Source organism: Schistocerca piceifrons, chromosome 8 (assembly GCF_021461385.2).
Source record: "Schistocerca piceifrons isolate TAMUIC-IGC-003096 chromosome 8, iqSchPice1.1, whole genome shotgun sequence".
NCBI lineage: Eukaryota > Metazoa > Arthropoda > Insecta > Orthoptera > Acrididae > Schistocerca > Schistocerca piceifrons.
The window spans coordinates 316,129,101-316,145,679 of NC_060145.1; the positions used below are offsets into that span (position 1 = coordinate 316,129,101).

The following is a 16,579-nucleotide window of genomic DNA, read 5'->3' on the forward strand; positions in this document are numbered from 1 at the left end:
CCGAATAAGAACTTATTTGAGTTAGTAACACTATCATTCAACTTGATTCCCACAGTAAAGTTCCCCACTAGGATAGCCACTTGCTCACAAACAGCCATTGATAATATCTTTATAGAAAAGTCCAATGAACAAAATTATATTACAAAACCAATAGCCAATGGCCTCTCAGACCATGACATGCAGTTCCTTCTGTTAAATGTTAATACTGAACAGGATATAAAATCTGTTAAATCTGAGCTCAAGAGGGTAATCAGTAAGCCAAAAATTGATTATTTTAGGACACTCCTCAGAGACATTCACTGGACTGATGTTTACAGTGCTCAAGGCATGAATGAAAAATATAACATTTTTGCTAATAAAGTGCTTACCTTATTTGAACACTGCTTTCCCCCAAAACTTACCAAGGTTAGAGGAAAATCTACAAAGAAGCCATGGATTACTCGAGGAATAAGGGTATCTTGTAAAACAAAAAGAAAACTGTATCTGTCAATCCGAAACATTTCCAATGTTGATGCTATAGCACATTATAAGAAATACTGCAAAATATTAAAGACTGTAATATGGATGTCAAAGCAAATATATTACAAGGAAAAGATAGTCATATCAGATAACAAAATAAAGACAATATGGGATATAGTGAAGGAGGAGACCGGTAGGACCAGACATGAAGAGGAACAAATAGCATTAAGAGTAAATGATACATTGGTGACAGATGTGTATAGTGTTGCAGAACTTTTTAACAAACATTTTATAACTGTTACTGAAAAGATGGGGTTGTCAGGTTCGGTAGATGCTGCTATGGATTACCTTAGACCAGACATTTCAAGTAATTTCCATAATATGAATTTGACCCTCACTACCCCAACAGAAATAATGTCCATCATAAAATCTTTAAAATCAAAAACATCTAGTGGGTATGATGAAATATCAACAAAGTTAATTAAAGAATGTGATTCTGAGCTAAGTAACATATTAAGCTATCTGTGTAACCAGTCGTTTATCAGTGGAATATTTCCTGAATGGCTGAAATATGCTGAAGTTAAGCCACTGTTTAAGAAGGGAGATAAAGAAATAGCATCAAATTTCCGTCCAATTTCACTGTTACCAGCATTCTCAAAAATTTTCGAAAAAGTAATGTACCGTCGTCTTTATAACCATCTTATCTCAAATAACATACTGTCAAAGTCACAGTTTGGATTTCTAAAAGGTTCTGATATTGAGAAGGCTATCTTCACTTACAGTGAAAATGTGCTTAATTCATTAGACAAAAAATTGCAGGCAACTGGTATATTTTGTGATCTATCAAAGGCATTTGACTGTGTAAATCACAATATCCTTTTAAGTAAACTAGAATATTATAGTGTAACAGGAAATGCTGCAAAATGGTTCAAATCTTATATCTCTGGCAGGAAACAAAGGGTGTTATTAGGAAAGAGCTTGATACATGTCTATCAGGCATCATCCAACTGGGAACTAATTACATGTGGGGTCCCACAAGGTTCCATTTTGGGGCCCTTACTTTTTCTTGTGTATATCAATGACCTTTCATCAGTAACATTACCAGATGCCAAGTTTGTTTTGTTTGCCGATGATACAAACATTGCAATAAATAGCAAATCAAGTGTAGTCTTAGAAAGATCAGCCAATAAAATATTTGTGGACATTAATCACTGGTTCCTAGCCAATTCTTTGTCACTAAACTTTGAAAAAACACACTACATGCAGTTCAGAACTTGTAAGGGGTGTCCCAAGAGTATATGTCTAACATATGATGACAAGAAGATAGAAGAAGTGGACAGTGTTAAATTCTTGGGATTACAGCTTGATAATAAATTCAATTGGGAGGAGCACACCACAGAACTGCTGAAGCGTCTTAACAAATCTCTGTTTGCAATGCGAATTTTGTCAGACGTAGGGGATATAAAAATGAAAAAGCTGGCATACTATGCTTACTTTCATTCCATAATGTCATATGGGATTATTTTTTGGGGTAATTCATCAAGCCAAGCTAAAGTTTTCCGGGCACAAAAACGTGCAGTAAGAATTATATGTGGTGTGAACTCAAGAACATCCTGCAGAAGCCTGTTTAGGGAACTAGGGATACTAACTACAGCTTCCCAGTATATTTATTCCTTAATGAAATTTGTCATTAAAAATATATCACTTTTTCAAACCAACAGCTCAATTCATGGAATCAATACTAGAAATAAGAATAATCTTCACAAGAATTTAAAGTCACTTAGTCTTGTACAAAAAGGTGTGCATTATTCAGGAACACACATTTTCAATAACTTGCCAGCAGCCATAAAAAGCTTAACAACCAATGAAATTCAGTTTAAGAGAAGCCTAAAGGATTTATTGGTGGCCAACTCCTTCTACTCCATTGATGAATTTCTTAGTAAAACCAACTGATTTGTATATAAGTACAACATAACTTCTGCACAATTTCAGTGCAGTAATGTGTTCACTGAAAATTTGTGTGTGTGTGTGTGTGTGTGTGTAAGTATAATCTAACTTCTGCACCATTTCAGTGCAGTAATGTGTTCATTGTAAATAAGTATTACAGTAGTTGTATTACATGTTTATTACCTTATAAATAAATAAAAAACGTTTTTTATTTTAAATTCAGTGCATTAGTATTTGTAAAATGACTCTTAGTGTTCATTAAAAATGACGATCATTCCACTTGGGACCTGTGGAATGGTACATTAGCTTATTTGTTTTAGTTGTAAATATTTGTCATGTATTGTTGTTTTTCTGACATGTTCCACATCCAGGAGGACCTCCTCACTACGGATCAATTGGAATGAAAGTAAATCTAATCTAATCTAAAAAAAAGGGAATTTTATTGCCACCCATGTTGATACTGAGTCTTGCCCAAATAATCTTCCATGCAGCTTCAATTCCTATACATGTGGATTTCAGTTTCTTGTCTACTGTGACAAATACACCACCAGTGTTTCTCATTACCTTATCCTTCTGACATATTCTTAGATTTGCTCAAAAAGTTTTACTGCTGTCAATTTTGATTATAGACATCTCTCTGCATCTAGTATTATATGAGATACAGTGCTTTTCAGTACTGCTTCAACTTCTGGATTTGTTGGGATTTTTCAATTGTTTCATCTGTGGGGGTCATTTCTTTAGGTCTTACACTAATACTACAAAGTGCCTTAAAGCTATCATTATCTAAAATGGAGGGATAGTTGTCTAAGCTAACCAAAAACTTGTGTGCACCCAACAAAGTGTAAATTAATTGGGCAATAGCCTCTCATGTGTAGTGCATCTGACCCGCTTTGGAGAACCCTGCTACTCTCAACCCTATGACACATATCCAAGAAGTCAAAACCTAGCTTGTCAGAGAATGTTTGAAGCCTCTAGTTCAAGCCTTCCACTTGCCTAAGAAACAATGGCACTGGTCAGCCCTGGGAACAGTATTCCAGACTATGAGCTTTGTTAAAACTCTCTGAGAAAGGCTGGCCTTCTCTTCCAGTCATGGGAAGGAACCAAGTATGACCTTGGAACACAGACAATACGTGTTGTTCATCCAAAAGTATACCACATTCTGCAGTTGGTTTCATCCAGTTCTCTCAATGGCTACCAAAATGAATTCTTCAGCATGTTAAAAGATGCCTTCAGGCATACAACACTGAGACAAAGATGATCCATCTCATCCACTGCTGCCGTTTCCTAAGGGGCACAATTATTTGCTGCATGTCTGACCTGGTGGCAATTACCAAACCCCTAACTTTTTACATTTACTTTTTCCTTGTTTTAGACATTGCAGATTTCCCTACAAGTGAAGTGTGTCTCACTGGCTGTTTTAGTTTCAGTGGAAGACAGCAGCTCAAATTTGTCCATGAACCATGGACCTTGCCGTTGGTGGGGAGGCTTGTGTGCCTCAGCAATACAGGTAGGCGTATGATAGGTGCAACCACAATGGAGGGGTATCTGCTGAGAGGCCAGACAAATGTGTGGTTCCTGAAGAGGGGCAGCAGCCGTTTCAGTAGTTGCAGGGCCAACAGTCTGGATGATTGACTCATCTGGCCATGTAACATTAACCAAAATGGCCTTGCAGTGCTGGTACTGCGAACAGCTGAGAACAAGGGGAAACTACAACCGTAATTTTTCCCAAGGGTATGCAGCTTTACTGTATGGTTAAATGATGATGGCGTCCTCTTGGGTAAAATATTCCGGAGGTAAAATAGTCCCCCATTCAGATATCTGGGCGGGGACTACTCAATAGGACATCATTATCAGGAAAAAGAAAACTGGCGTTCTACGGATCGGAGCTGGAATGTCAGATCCCTTAATCGGGCAGGTACGTTAGAAAATTTAAAAAGGGAAATGGATAGGCTAAAGTTAGATCTAATGGGCATTAGTGAAGTTCGGTGGCAGGAGGAACAAGACTTTTGGTCAGGTGAATACAGGGTTATAAATACAAAATCAAACAGGGGTAATGCAGGAGTAGGTTTAATAATGAATAAAAAAATAGGAGTGTGGGTAAGCTACTACAAACAGCATAGTGAACGCATTATTGTGGCCAAGATAGACACGAAGCCCACGCCTACTACAGTAGTACAAGTTTATATGCCAACTAGCTCTGCAGATGACGAAGAAGCTGATGAGATGTATGATGAGATAAATAAATTATTCAGATAGTGAAGGGAAACGCAAATTTAATAGTCATGGGTGACTGGAATTCAGTAGTAGGAAAAGGGAGAGAAGGAAACGTAGTAGGTGAATATGGATTGAGGGTAAGAAATGAAAGAGGAAGCTGCCTGGTAGAATTTTGCACAGAGCATAATTTAATCATAACTAACACTTGGTTCAAGAAACTTGAAAGAAGGTTGTATACATGGAAGAAACCTGGAGATACTAGAAGGCATCAGATAGATTATATAATGGTAAGACAGAGATTTAGGAACCAGGTTTTAAATTGGAAGACATTACCAGGGGTAGATGTGGACTCTGACCACAATCTATTGGTTATGAACTGTAGATTAAAACTGAAGAAACTGCAAAAATGTGTGAATGTAAGTAGATGGGACCTGGATAAACTGACTAAACCAGAGGTTGTACAGAGTTTCAGGGAGAGCATAAGAGAACAATTGATAGGAATGGGGGAAAGAAATACAGTAGAAGAAGAATGGGTAGCTTTGAGGGATGAAGTAATGAAAGCAGCAGAGGATCAATTTAATTGATGAAAGGAGAAAATATAAAAATGCAGTAAGTGACGCAGGCAAAAAGGAATACAAATGTCTCAAAAATGATATCGACAGGAAGTGCAAAATGGCTAAGCAGGGATGGCTAGAGGACAAATGTAAGGATGTAGAGGCTTATCTCACTAGAGGTAAGGTAGATACTGCCTACATGAAAATTAAACAGACCTATGGAGAAAAGAGAACCATTTGTATGAATATCAAGAGCTCAGATGGAAACCCAATTCTAAGCAAAGAAGGGAAAGCAGAAAGGTGGAAGGAGTATAAAGAGGGTCTATACAAGGACGATGTACTTGAGGACAATATTATGGAAATGGAAGAGGATGTAGATGAAGATGAAATGGGAGATATGATACTGCGTGAAGAGTTGGACAGAGCACTGAAAGACCTGAGACGAAACAAGGCCCCGGGAGTGGACAACATTCCAACAAGACTCCGGGAGTGGACAACATTCCATTAGAACTACTGTCAGCCTTGGGGGAGCCAGTCCTGGCAAAACTCTATCATCTGGTGAGCAAGATGTATGAGACAGACGAAATTCCCTCAGACTTCAAGAAGAATATAATAATTCCAATCCCAAAGAAAGCAGGTGTTGACAGATGTGAAAATTACTAAACTATCAGTTTAATGAGTCACACCTGCAAAATACTAACACGAATTCTTTACAGACGAATGGAAAAACTGATAGAAGCTGACCTTGGGGAAGATCAGTTTGAATTCCGTACAAATGTTGGAACATGTGAGTCAATACTGACCCTACAACTTATCTTAGAAAATAGATTAAGGAAAGGCAAACCTACATTTCTAGCATTTGTAGACTTAGAGAAAGCTTTTGACGGTGTTGACTGGAATACTCTCTATCAAATTCTGAAGGTGGCAGGGGTAAAATACAGGGAGCGAAAGGCTATTTACAATTTGTACAGAAACCAGATGGTAGTTGTAAGAGTCGGGGGACATGAAAGGGAAACAGTGGTTGGGAAGTGAGTGAGACAGGGTTGTAGCCTCTCTCTGATGTTATTCAATCTGTATATTGAGCAAGCAGTAAAGGAAACAAAAGAAAAATTCGGAGTAGGTATTAAAATCCATGGAGAAGAAATAAAAACTTTGAGGTTCGCCGATGACATTGTAATACTGACAGAGACAGAAAAGGACTTGGAAGAGCAGTTGAACGGAATGGACAGTGTCTTGAAAGGAGGATATAAGATGAATATCAACAAAAACAAAACGAGGATAATGGAATGTAGTCGAATTACATCGGGTGATGCTGAGGGAATTACATTAAGAAGTGAGTAGTAAAAGAGTTTTGCTATTTGGGGAGCAAAATAACTGATGATTGTCAAAGGATAGAGGATATTAAATGTAGACTGGCAATGGCAAGGAAAGTGTTTCTGAAGAAGAGAAATTTGTTAACATCGAGTATAGATTTAAGTGTCAGGAAGTCATTTCTGAAAGTATTTGTATGGAGTGTAGCCATGTATGGAAGTGCAACATGGATGATAAAGAGTTTAGACAAGAAGAGAATAGAAGCTTTCAAAATGTGGTGCTACAGAAGAATGCTGAAGATTAGATGGGTAGATCACATAACTAATGAGGAGGTATTGAATAGAATTGGATAGAAGAGGAGTTTGTGACACAACTTGACAAGAAGAAGGGACTGGTTGGTAGGACATGTTCTGAGGCATCAAGGGATCACCAATTTAGTACTGGAGGGCAGCGTGGAGGGTAAAAATCAGAGAGGGAGACCAAGAGATGAATATACTAAGCAGATTCAGACGGATGTAGGTTGCAGTAGGTACTGGGAGATGAAGAAGCTTGCACAGGATAGAGTAGCTTGGAGAGCTGCATCAAACCAGTTTCAGGACTGAAGACCACATCAACAACAACAGGTAATACCCCAAGTTATCCCAGCTCCCTTCCTTGTACAGGAACCCAGACCTATCAATGTCACACTGTTTATAATCAGGTGGACAAGTGATGATAAATCCTGTACTTTCTGCAGAGGACACATTGTCCCTGAGAGAGGATAGTAATTAAGGTATCTTTGGTCTCTCTGGTACATGGCACCAAACACTCTCACTCAAAGCAGTTTCTCACTGCTTGCCAAATCAGGCAGCTTCATTCACATTGTGGCTGTGGGCACATCCAATCATCATAGCTCCATCCTGCCATTATAGTTTTTTTTCCATATCAATGCCTCTTACAGTGCTGACTCCAGTTGTCCCAAGTGACTTCCAGACTCAAGGACAAATGCTAGACCAGAGGAACAACTGGTATTTTCCTACCCTACAATTAGTATTGTGAGAAAATAAAGTAATTACTTTATACAGCTTACAACTATTGTACAACTGAGACACACACACCACTTCACCTGTGTGCTGTTATAGAGGGGAAATGGGGTGTCGGTGGAGGGGGGGGGGGGGGGCAAATATTTTGACTGGTAAGATTAGCCTGAATGACTCTTCAAGATCTAACACTTAATGTATACTGTAGACTGAAGACAGAACAGTCTTCTCCGACTTTTCCTAATGCAGAACAGAGGAGCAGTTTTCCAGATATAGCCATTTTATCCTTTAACTTGAAGGATAATGATATTTATGACAAACAAAACTTTCTCTCCTCCTGATATGAATACATTACGACATATGTCATATCACTGAAGCCTTCCTGTCTTACTTGAATCATTTCATTTCTTCCTATTAAATATTTTTTACTGATTGATTTAGTATTTTATCATGCATCTGGTAGTTCCTTTTCAAATTAAAATTCATTTTGCTCATGATAGACCATATTACCATTACAATCCAACAGACTTAGTTCTTCACACCATCATCTGCATAAAAAATCCTTGTAGTAGTTTGGTAGACATGGTCATAAGTACCTAGTGAGGTGGAGCAGTGGTTAGTCCAATGGACTCACATTTGGAAGGACAACAGTTCAAATACGTGTGTGATAATCCTGATTTAGGTTTTCTGTGATTTTCCTAAACTGTGCCAGGTAAATGCCAGGATGGTTCCTTCAGAAGGGCATAGCCGATATCCTTCCCCTCCACACAACAATCTGAGCTTGTGCTCCATCTTTATTGAGCACTGTCAAAAGAACATTAAACCCTAATCTTATTTCCTTCCTTCTTCCATGGTCATAAGTCAGCATGAAGTTGCATACTTACTAAGCAAGAATCAGCTCACATGAACATATGTCTCACTTATTGACTCACAGTTAAAGTGACTTCCAGACTCAAGGACAAATGCTAGACCAGAGGAACAACTGGTATTTTCCTACCCTACAATTAGTATTGTGAGAAAATGAAGTAATTACTTTAGATAGCTTACAACTATTGTACAAAAATAAGTAAATTTTTTAACTACAACAGTAATCAAACTGACACATAGGTATGAATATGAGTTCAAATGATGCAATTCATGCTGCTTTAAAGTAATATTTATTCATTGATAAACAAAAAATCTCACACTGCAAGTAGTTTTATTGTAATCAGCACCAATTGTCAGATCTTCAAAGACTTGATGGGTTAATTGTACCGAAGGCTCCTGAACTTGGAATAATGTTCAGTTACGTATGCCAAAAATATCCTGGATCGAATGTTACTGTAATGTTGATCAATTAGAGAGTGATACACATTTAGTTTCTAAGACCAACGACAAAACCTGACAGGAAAAGAACATACAAAAAGATAACAAAATTAACACTCCAAAGAGTTCACTCCTATTTCCAGAGTCTACATACTTCCGCATAGAATGCAAAAGGGTCCACTATAGGGAGTCTGACCACAGCACTATATATGAACAGTTCTTGAGATCACTGTGTGCAAAAGTTGATGGAGAACCAGCCTGGAGGCCTTGGGAGGTTTGATCAGGTTGATATGCTCTTGCAAACAATGCAAAAACTGATTCTGTGTTGCACTCTTAAGAGAGTAGGAGTCAAAGGACTCTCCAGGCAGGCACAGTGTCATGCTGTAAACAAGCTCTGCCTCAGGTGAGTCTATGTCAAGTTTATAGGTGATTTGTAGGCTGAGCATAACTATGGGAAGTGCTGATGTCCATGAACTTGCCTGGCACAGGAGCACTGCCTTCATTGTTCAAATACCATCTTTCAATCATGCTGTTGCTGTCTGGATGATAACTTGCTCTTTTATGGTGTATATAGCCACAAAATTTCACCAGCTGGGCAAACAAGTCTGATGCAAACTGTGGGCCCCTGTTGGTGGTGGTGTGCAATGGACATTTGTAACATGCTAGGTACTGTAACACACTAGCCGTGTCAATACAAACATGAAGGGTAGAGTTTCTGCCAATATGTTATCAGTCAGAAGTGCCTCTGGGCATCATTTATACCTCTCCATCAGAGTCAGTAAATATCACTGGCCAACTGACAGGGGAGGCGATCCTGCAATAACAAGGTGAACAGGAGTGAAAGGTGAGTACGCATCTGGAAAATCACCTGTCGGCACATGCACATGGTGGGAAGTCTTACAGGGTTGGCATGTTTGTGTCCACTCACAGCAGTACTGTTTCATTTCTGGCCACACAAAACACTGTGACACCAACTTGAACATTGGTCACACTCTGGGATGACAGTTGCTGTGCAGACTGTTGAACACCTGCCTTAGGAATACAACTGGTCCAAAGAGGTAAGATTGTCTGTGTACTAATTCACAGTATAGATGAATTTCTTCTCCAGGAATGTTGAATAGTTACAACTTTAGGTCTGCAGTGTCATCATGCAGCAGGTTTCATAACTTGGGATCCTCTTGTTGAGCCTTAGCAAGTTCTGTAACATCCAGAGGCCGTGATATTCTGGCTACTTGAGACAAACAGTCTACCACAAAATTGTTAATGCCGAAAATGTGATGAACATCAGTGCTGAATTGGCAAATAAATTCCTAGTGGTTGTACTGATGCAGAGAGCAGGTGGTAATGTTCCTCTTGAATGTGTAAGTGGCAAAGGCTGGAACGTTTTATTTTGTTTTTGATTTGAACATAGCTGCTCTAATTTCTGATCTTTGCTTTCTTGCAATATAATTTTATGTAAGTAACCATTATACATCATGACAATTGTCATCTTGGTTAATATACTTTTCCATGCTAAATTTTCTATGTATTGGTTTATAGGGTTTATCAAAAGGTTCATTCTGATGGATGTACCCTTTGTAGGTGTCGAAACCTAGGTCACTGCACCTAAATTATCTGCAACTCGTTGGTTGTATAATCCTACATTGAAACTAGTATACGGTTGCTGAGTAACAGCCATGTTTAAAACTGTAAGAATTCTACTGGCCCAGGTGTCTAACGCTGTGTCAAAGTACAAAGGCGTAAGAAGAAAATTGTTAAACACAGGTGTAGCTATCGATTTTAATAAACTTTTGCCAAGTTATGTTAAATCATATTTTGACATGAGACAGTGCATGAAGGATCCAAAAACTACAGACCCTTGGCTGCATAATCCTATGTTGAAACTAGTATATGGTTGCTGAGTAACAGCCATGTTTAAAACTGGTTGATGGCTTACGATTGATGTATATGACAAATTCCCTTGATTTGATCTGCAATCTGAAATGTTTGTCGGCATCATAAATAGCCAAGAGCTCTCAATAATAGGTACTCAATTTCTGTTGTGTTGGTGGTAACTTTGTGAGAAAAATACACAAGTGGCTGCCATGCATTGTCTACCCATTGTTGAAGAGTTGTGCCAATAGCTCACCAACTGGTATCCACCACTACTGCTAGAGGAACCTCAAGTTTGGGGTATGTCAACAGTACTGTTTTTGTCAAGCATGGTTTCATCACTTTGAACACTGAGTGCATCTCCTTGGCTCACTGCACTGGGGAACTGGTCTTGACTTTTGGCGCAGCCAGTGCTGTGATCAATGGTTTCTTTTGTTTCACCACCCGTGGTAAATGCTGATGGCAAAAATTAAACAAGAATCTATGAAGTTCTTTAGTTGTAGTCAGTCTAGTAAGCTACAAAATGGCTCCAAGCTTTCATTTCAGTGAAAATGTGCCTGCGGTGGATATTTGGTGTCCGAGAAATTCAATGTCTGGCCATTCACACATGCATTTGGCCATGTTAAACAACTCACTGTAACATTATAAATGCTGGAAAACCTTTCTGAGATGATGGTCCATGCATGACAAAAACACAAGCACATCATCTAAGAACACAAAGCAAAACAGGAGCCCATGAAAGATGGAGTCGATAAATCACTGCCAGGTTTGCACAGCATTGCAGAGTCCAAATTTCATGATTTTGCTATCAAATAACCCACATGGCATGATGCTTATGGTCTTTGGTATATCCTCTGCTGCCGCAGGAATCTGAGTCTAGGCCTTTGCACAATTGATATAATGAATATTGTCACCTAGTGCAATGCATAGTTGTAGTCCGTCAACAATCACATGTGATAGCAATCAGATATGGTTTGAGCATGCAGTGTATGATAATCATCATGTGAATGGCAGGCTCCTCCCTTTTTTAGGAACTACATGCACAGCAGATGCCCATGGGCTATTTGAAGGTCTGATGTTAAATTAAGCCTTGGTGATGGCAAGGCATCATGGTGCTAACCTTCTAAGCCAACAAGACACAGGCAGGTCATCTGTCATTTCTATGTGATGTAAAGTGTCATGTAAGACTTGTTGTGGTGTCCCTGGAGGTCCCACCAAGGTCGGAAACTCTGGGAGTAATGAGTGGTATGCTTTGTCAATGACCTGTATTACCTTGACATCATGTTCTCTAGTGTTACGATGGTACCCAGTGGCTGCAAGACCTGTAACACTGTCCTCTAATTGAATGTAGGCCAGACCTGGTTAGAGTTCGTAGTGTGCAAAAACATACTGTAAAATCCCACAAAAACTGACAGTGTAGTCCTAAGTTTAAAACCTCTCATTGTCTACCGTATACTGCAATGGCAGATTTGCTTGCTGTGAACAGACAACATGCTGTTGGTGGGATACAACAATGCACTGGCATCGTCAGAATACTCAGGTTGAAGCCAAGCAGATACTCTGCCAGTTATGAACACATGTTGTTATGCTGTCAGCCAGTCAGTGGCACCAATTACTGACCACTGCTGTCTGTGTGGATATTTGCAAAGTACGTTAGGAGGCTGATCTGTTTATTACCAAGACTAGTGATTATACAAAGAGTGGAAGAAGCTAAACTTAGTTGTTTGAGAAGCTCAGTAATATGCTTCTTCCAGTTTAAGTTGTCATCAATGTGAACACCCAAAAATTTGGAGAAAACTACCCTGTTAACTGAGCCCTGTTCATATGCTACATCAATTGTTGGTATGACTCTATTTGGTGTACAGAACTGAATATAGTGAGTTTTTTCAAAACTAAGAGAGAGCCTATTTTCTGAGAACCACTTAATAATTCTTTGAAAGGCATCCTTAATAATATCTTCAGCTGCTTTTTCTGGAATGGGATTTATAATAAGACTCGTGTCATCTGCAAAAAGTACTAGTTCCACTTGCTGAACGTTAAGTGGGAGGTCATTCACATGAATAAGGAACAGCAGAGGACTTAAAATTGAACCCTGTGGGACTCCCTTTGTGATAACTCCCCATTCACTACAATTTCCCACCCTACCAACGTATTTGTGCTATTCAGCATAACTTTTTGCTTTCTGTTCATTAAATATGATTCAAACCAGCTGTGTGTATAGCCTCCAATTGCATAAAACCTTAGTTTTTCTAAGAGTGTGACATGATCCACACAGTCAAATGCCTTGGAGAGATCACAAAAAATACCAACTGGCGATAATTTATTATTTAGGGCTAGTACTATTTTATGGGTAAATGTGTAGATAGCATTCTCAGTCGAGTAACCCATCCGGAATCCGAGATGTGACATGCTGAGTAAATTATTTTCATTTAAATGTGAGACTACTCTTCAATACATAACTTTTTCGAATATTTTAGAAAATGAAGTGAGCAATGAGATTGATCTACAATTATTTAAGTCACTCTTGTCCCCTTTCTTATGAAGAGGTGCCGCATCGTGGTACTACCTGGCATTGACACAGCACTATCCTGGCTCAGAGTGATAGCTTCATGAGTGTGGTCTGCCAATTCTGCAATAGCACCCAGATGCACCTTTGTTTGCATAGCAATAATCACCTTTACTTGCAACATCAGTTGGCTGCACCATAAGGTGTTTACTCCCATACTTGAAATAATGTTCAGTTGTGTGTACCAAAAATATACCTGATGCAACTTTATTGTAATGTGAATCAATTAGAGAGCTAGAAAGGCTTAGTTGCTAAGAGCAACTCCAAAATCTGACAACAAAAGAACATAAAAAAATTATAAAATTCAAAGAGTAAACAGAAGCAGATAAAACACAGGAAAACACAGTGGCAAATGCAGAATCCAGTGATTGCCATGACTCAGTTGTTAACATACATCACAACTTCACAGACACTATACCACTTCACTCAACAGCTTCACCGGATGGTGCAAATGATGTTTACTTGCATGACTATGAGAATCAATGTATGTGGTGGTGGCTACAAACTTAAAATGATCCTAGTACAAATTATGTACAATCTAACAGTGAAAATAATATTTTTTTAAATTAAATTTTTTGTGAAAGTGAGTAATTTATTTCACATTTTTGACATGGAAGTAGAATAATAATTATTGCATGCTGAAGGACTTGTAACTTCAACATAGAACCTGCCAATATTTTAACTGCAACAGGGGCAATTATTAAAACAAATTTTATGAATTACAACAATCTGTTTCAATGACTGATGTCTGTGGTTGGACTAAATATCCTTTTATTTTGCAGCTAACAGTACTGTACAATTTTGGCTTTGTAGTCATTTTAAGTGAGTTTCAAGTACATACCAGGCATAACATAGTGTGAATACAAAATACAAAACAATCTGTGGTTACATATTGGGGTCATTGAATAAAAATGTTGTGGGAAGATCACTATGCACTAAAATTTCACACAAGTTAAGTAGAATTAAAAATGGTAGACATAGAATAAGGGGAATATCATATAATAAAACATTTTACTATGTTACAGCACTTTGTGCTAAGGCTATGACACCAACCATTTCCTGAAAAGCAGTTCAGTTCAGTAAGATGTTGTGAAATAAATAATGATACCACCTGGTGATCTTACATATGACATAGCCAAAAATAACATTAGTTTGGACATTAGATATTTTAATGCCCCTGCCAGATGTTTGGTGGCACTACAACTTGTGACTGATGAGAGCCACCACAGGTGTGAGCATCGAGTTACATAGGCCCAGTTGCTCGCAGCAATGGGGCTAGGCAAACAGCTGTGAATCAGTCTTCTTTAGTATGTGCCCTATCTGCTATGGGCATTGAATTTCTAGTCATTGTTATTGGTGTTTATTCAGTGTTCCACTCACAACAAACTTGGCTTTGTTTATGGATTCCTCATCTGTCTTGGGAACAAACATAAAGCATACTATTGAAAAACTAATTAGCAATGAGACAATATTACCATATTTCCCTGTGCCACTACAAAATTGTTTAGCCTGCGAAAAAATTAAATGTTAGTAAGATCGTAGTTATTACTAAATTATGTTAATGCAGTTTATTGTATCACACAGAAATAGCAGAGTGTTTCACATTTTAATAAAAGATTTTTTGTATTTATGTAGGTTGAAGTAACTTACTTCTTCCAGAGTCAGATGTAGAGGCCTGTATATGGTGTCTTCTTTCTTCTTATAACCGCAGAGCTCAGGCGTCCTGTATATTGGCTTTGGGAATGTGACAGCATCTAGTAAGTCAGCAAAAGGACTATCTGTACCAAAAAATTCCCTGTGAAGATACAATTTATAGTGAAGTTTCTTAAAGCAGTGAACGACCTTTTCTGGCAATTGGGACTCCACAGATCCAACATATATGTAAGTCTTTCTATTAACATGATTTTAGTTTATACTATTTTCTTTCCTGTCCATTTCATCATTCCCTTCCTCAGGTTTCTTTCCTTCATTTTTTCCATTATTACTTTGCTTCTGTCTCCCTATCACTGTTCACATTTTTATATGATATTTATTACTTTCTTCATAAATTGTCAGAATATAGTATATATAACTAAGAACTTTCATGTTCTTTTATTGTATGAATTTTTCATGTTACAACTTAAGAATTTTGAACCATTTTGTATCTTCATCTGCCAAATTGAAAATTTTGGTTTTGCTACTTTATTTTTTCTGAATACTTTTGCTTTAGACAAAAGAGTGACTTTTGAAGGATATTATAAAACTACAAATTTCAATAAATGAAAGTCTTCCAAAAGGTTGCTAAATTGAATGACAAAACTGGATAATTAGTACTTCTACATTAACTTAATAATATCACCTTCTTTTCTGTCTGCAGCGAATAATTTACCACCACCTTTGCAAAAATCTCCAGACTCATGGATGGGTGGTTGAGTTTTAAGCTGCTGTTCAAAATTCATCAACTGTATAAAAATAATGACCCTCATGAAGCACTTACACTTATATTAAAGCAAAATACTGAATAAGAGTGTGATTATGAAAAGCAAAATACTGAGTCTTTCAACAAAAGAATATAAAACATGTTTGAATAAATTACACTACAGAGAATGCTGCAACCAGGCAAAAGCTTTTTAAAAAGTTTTTGATATTTTTCAGCCACAGTCATGCAATATTTTTTGTAAGAAAAAACAACCATTTGACTGTGTATTACTGTATTTATCTAGTGTACTAGCTAGGTTTCAACTTTTGTGCCATTATTGAGTACAATGCTAAAAGTTCTTTGACCATTAACATATTATATCTGGCAAAGTCAGTCCAAAGCAGACTTCAATAAACTTAAGGTAGTTATACATACAGATTTGCGCTGCCCATGTAAAAAATGTCTTTAGGAAGTTTAAGATATTTCCACTGTTTCTTGTGTGACTATACAGGATTGCATATACCTGCATGACAACATATCATGAGTGACTACTGTGAACTGGCACTGCATATCAAGTGTGGTGAGGGGCTGTATCAGATGGAGTGACTGAGGGAAGAAAGAATTCAAAGAGTGACAGAGAAGGCTTCAAGGAAGAACAGCTGGGAGAGAGAAACAGTAAGTGCACAAGATGAAAATGTAGCATTGGTGAGCCCACTCTGATACAAACAGAGGAAATTGAGTGAGAGGCACAATGCTATAGCGGACTGGTCTGGGAAGGAGGAGATAAAACAGAGAAAGACAGACACTATGGAGAGGAGGGTGTAAGTGTAGAAACAGTGAAGCAAGGCATTGGGGACAGAGCTGGGGATGGTTGTGGGACATTTGCTAGTGAAACCAGGGGTATTGTGGGATCAAAGAACTTGTTATAAGGACA

General features: G+C 38.0%; 1 protein-coding gene across 1 annotated transcript in view; it reads right to left on the reverse strand.

Moving 5' to 3' along the window:
- Positions 1–16,579, reverse strand: part of LOC124712311 (dnaJ homolog subfamily B member 13-like) — a gene marked incomplete at its 5' end in the record, with an annotated part of 98,772 nt that overhangs the window by 42,783 nt on the left and 39,410 nt on the right. Inside the window, one exon of the mRNA XM_047242603.1 lies at positions 14,898–15,042. Within this exon, the coding sequence (XP_047098559.1) occupies positions 14,898–15,042 (145 nt within the window). The remainder of the gene's footprint in view (positions 1–14,897; positions 15,043–16,579) is intronic.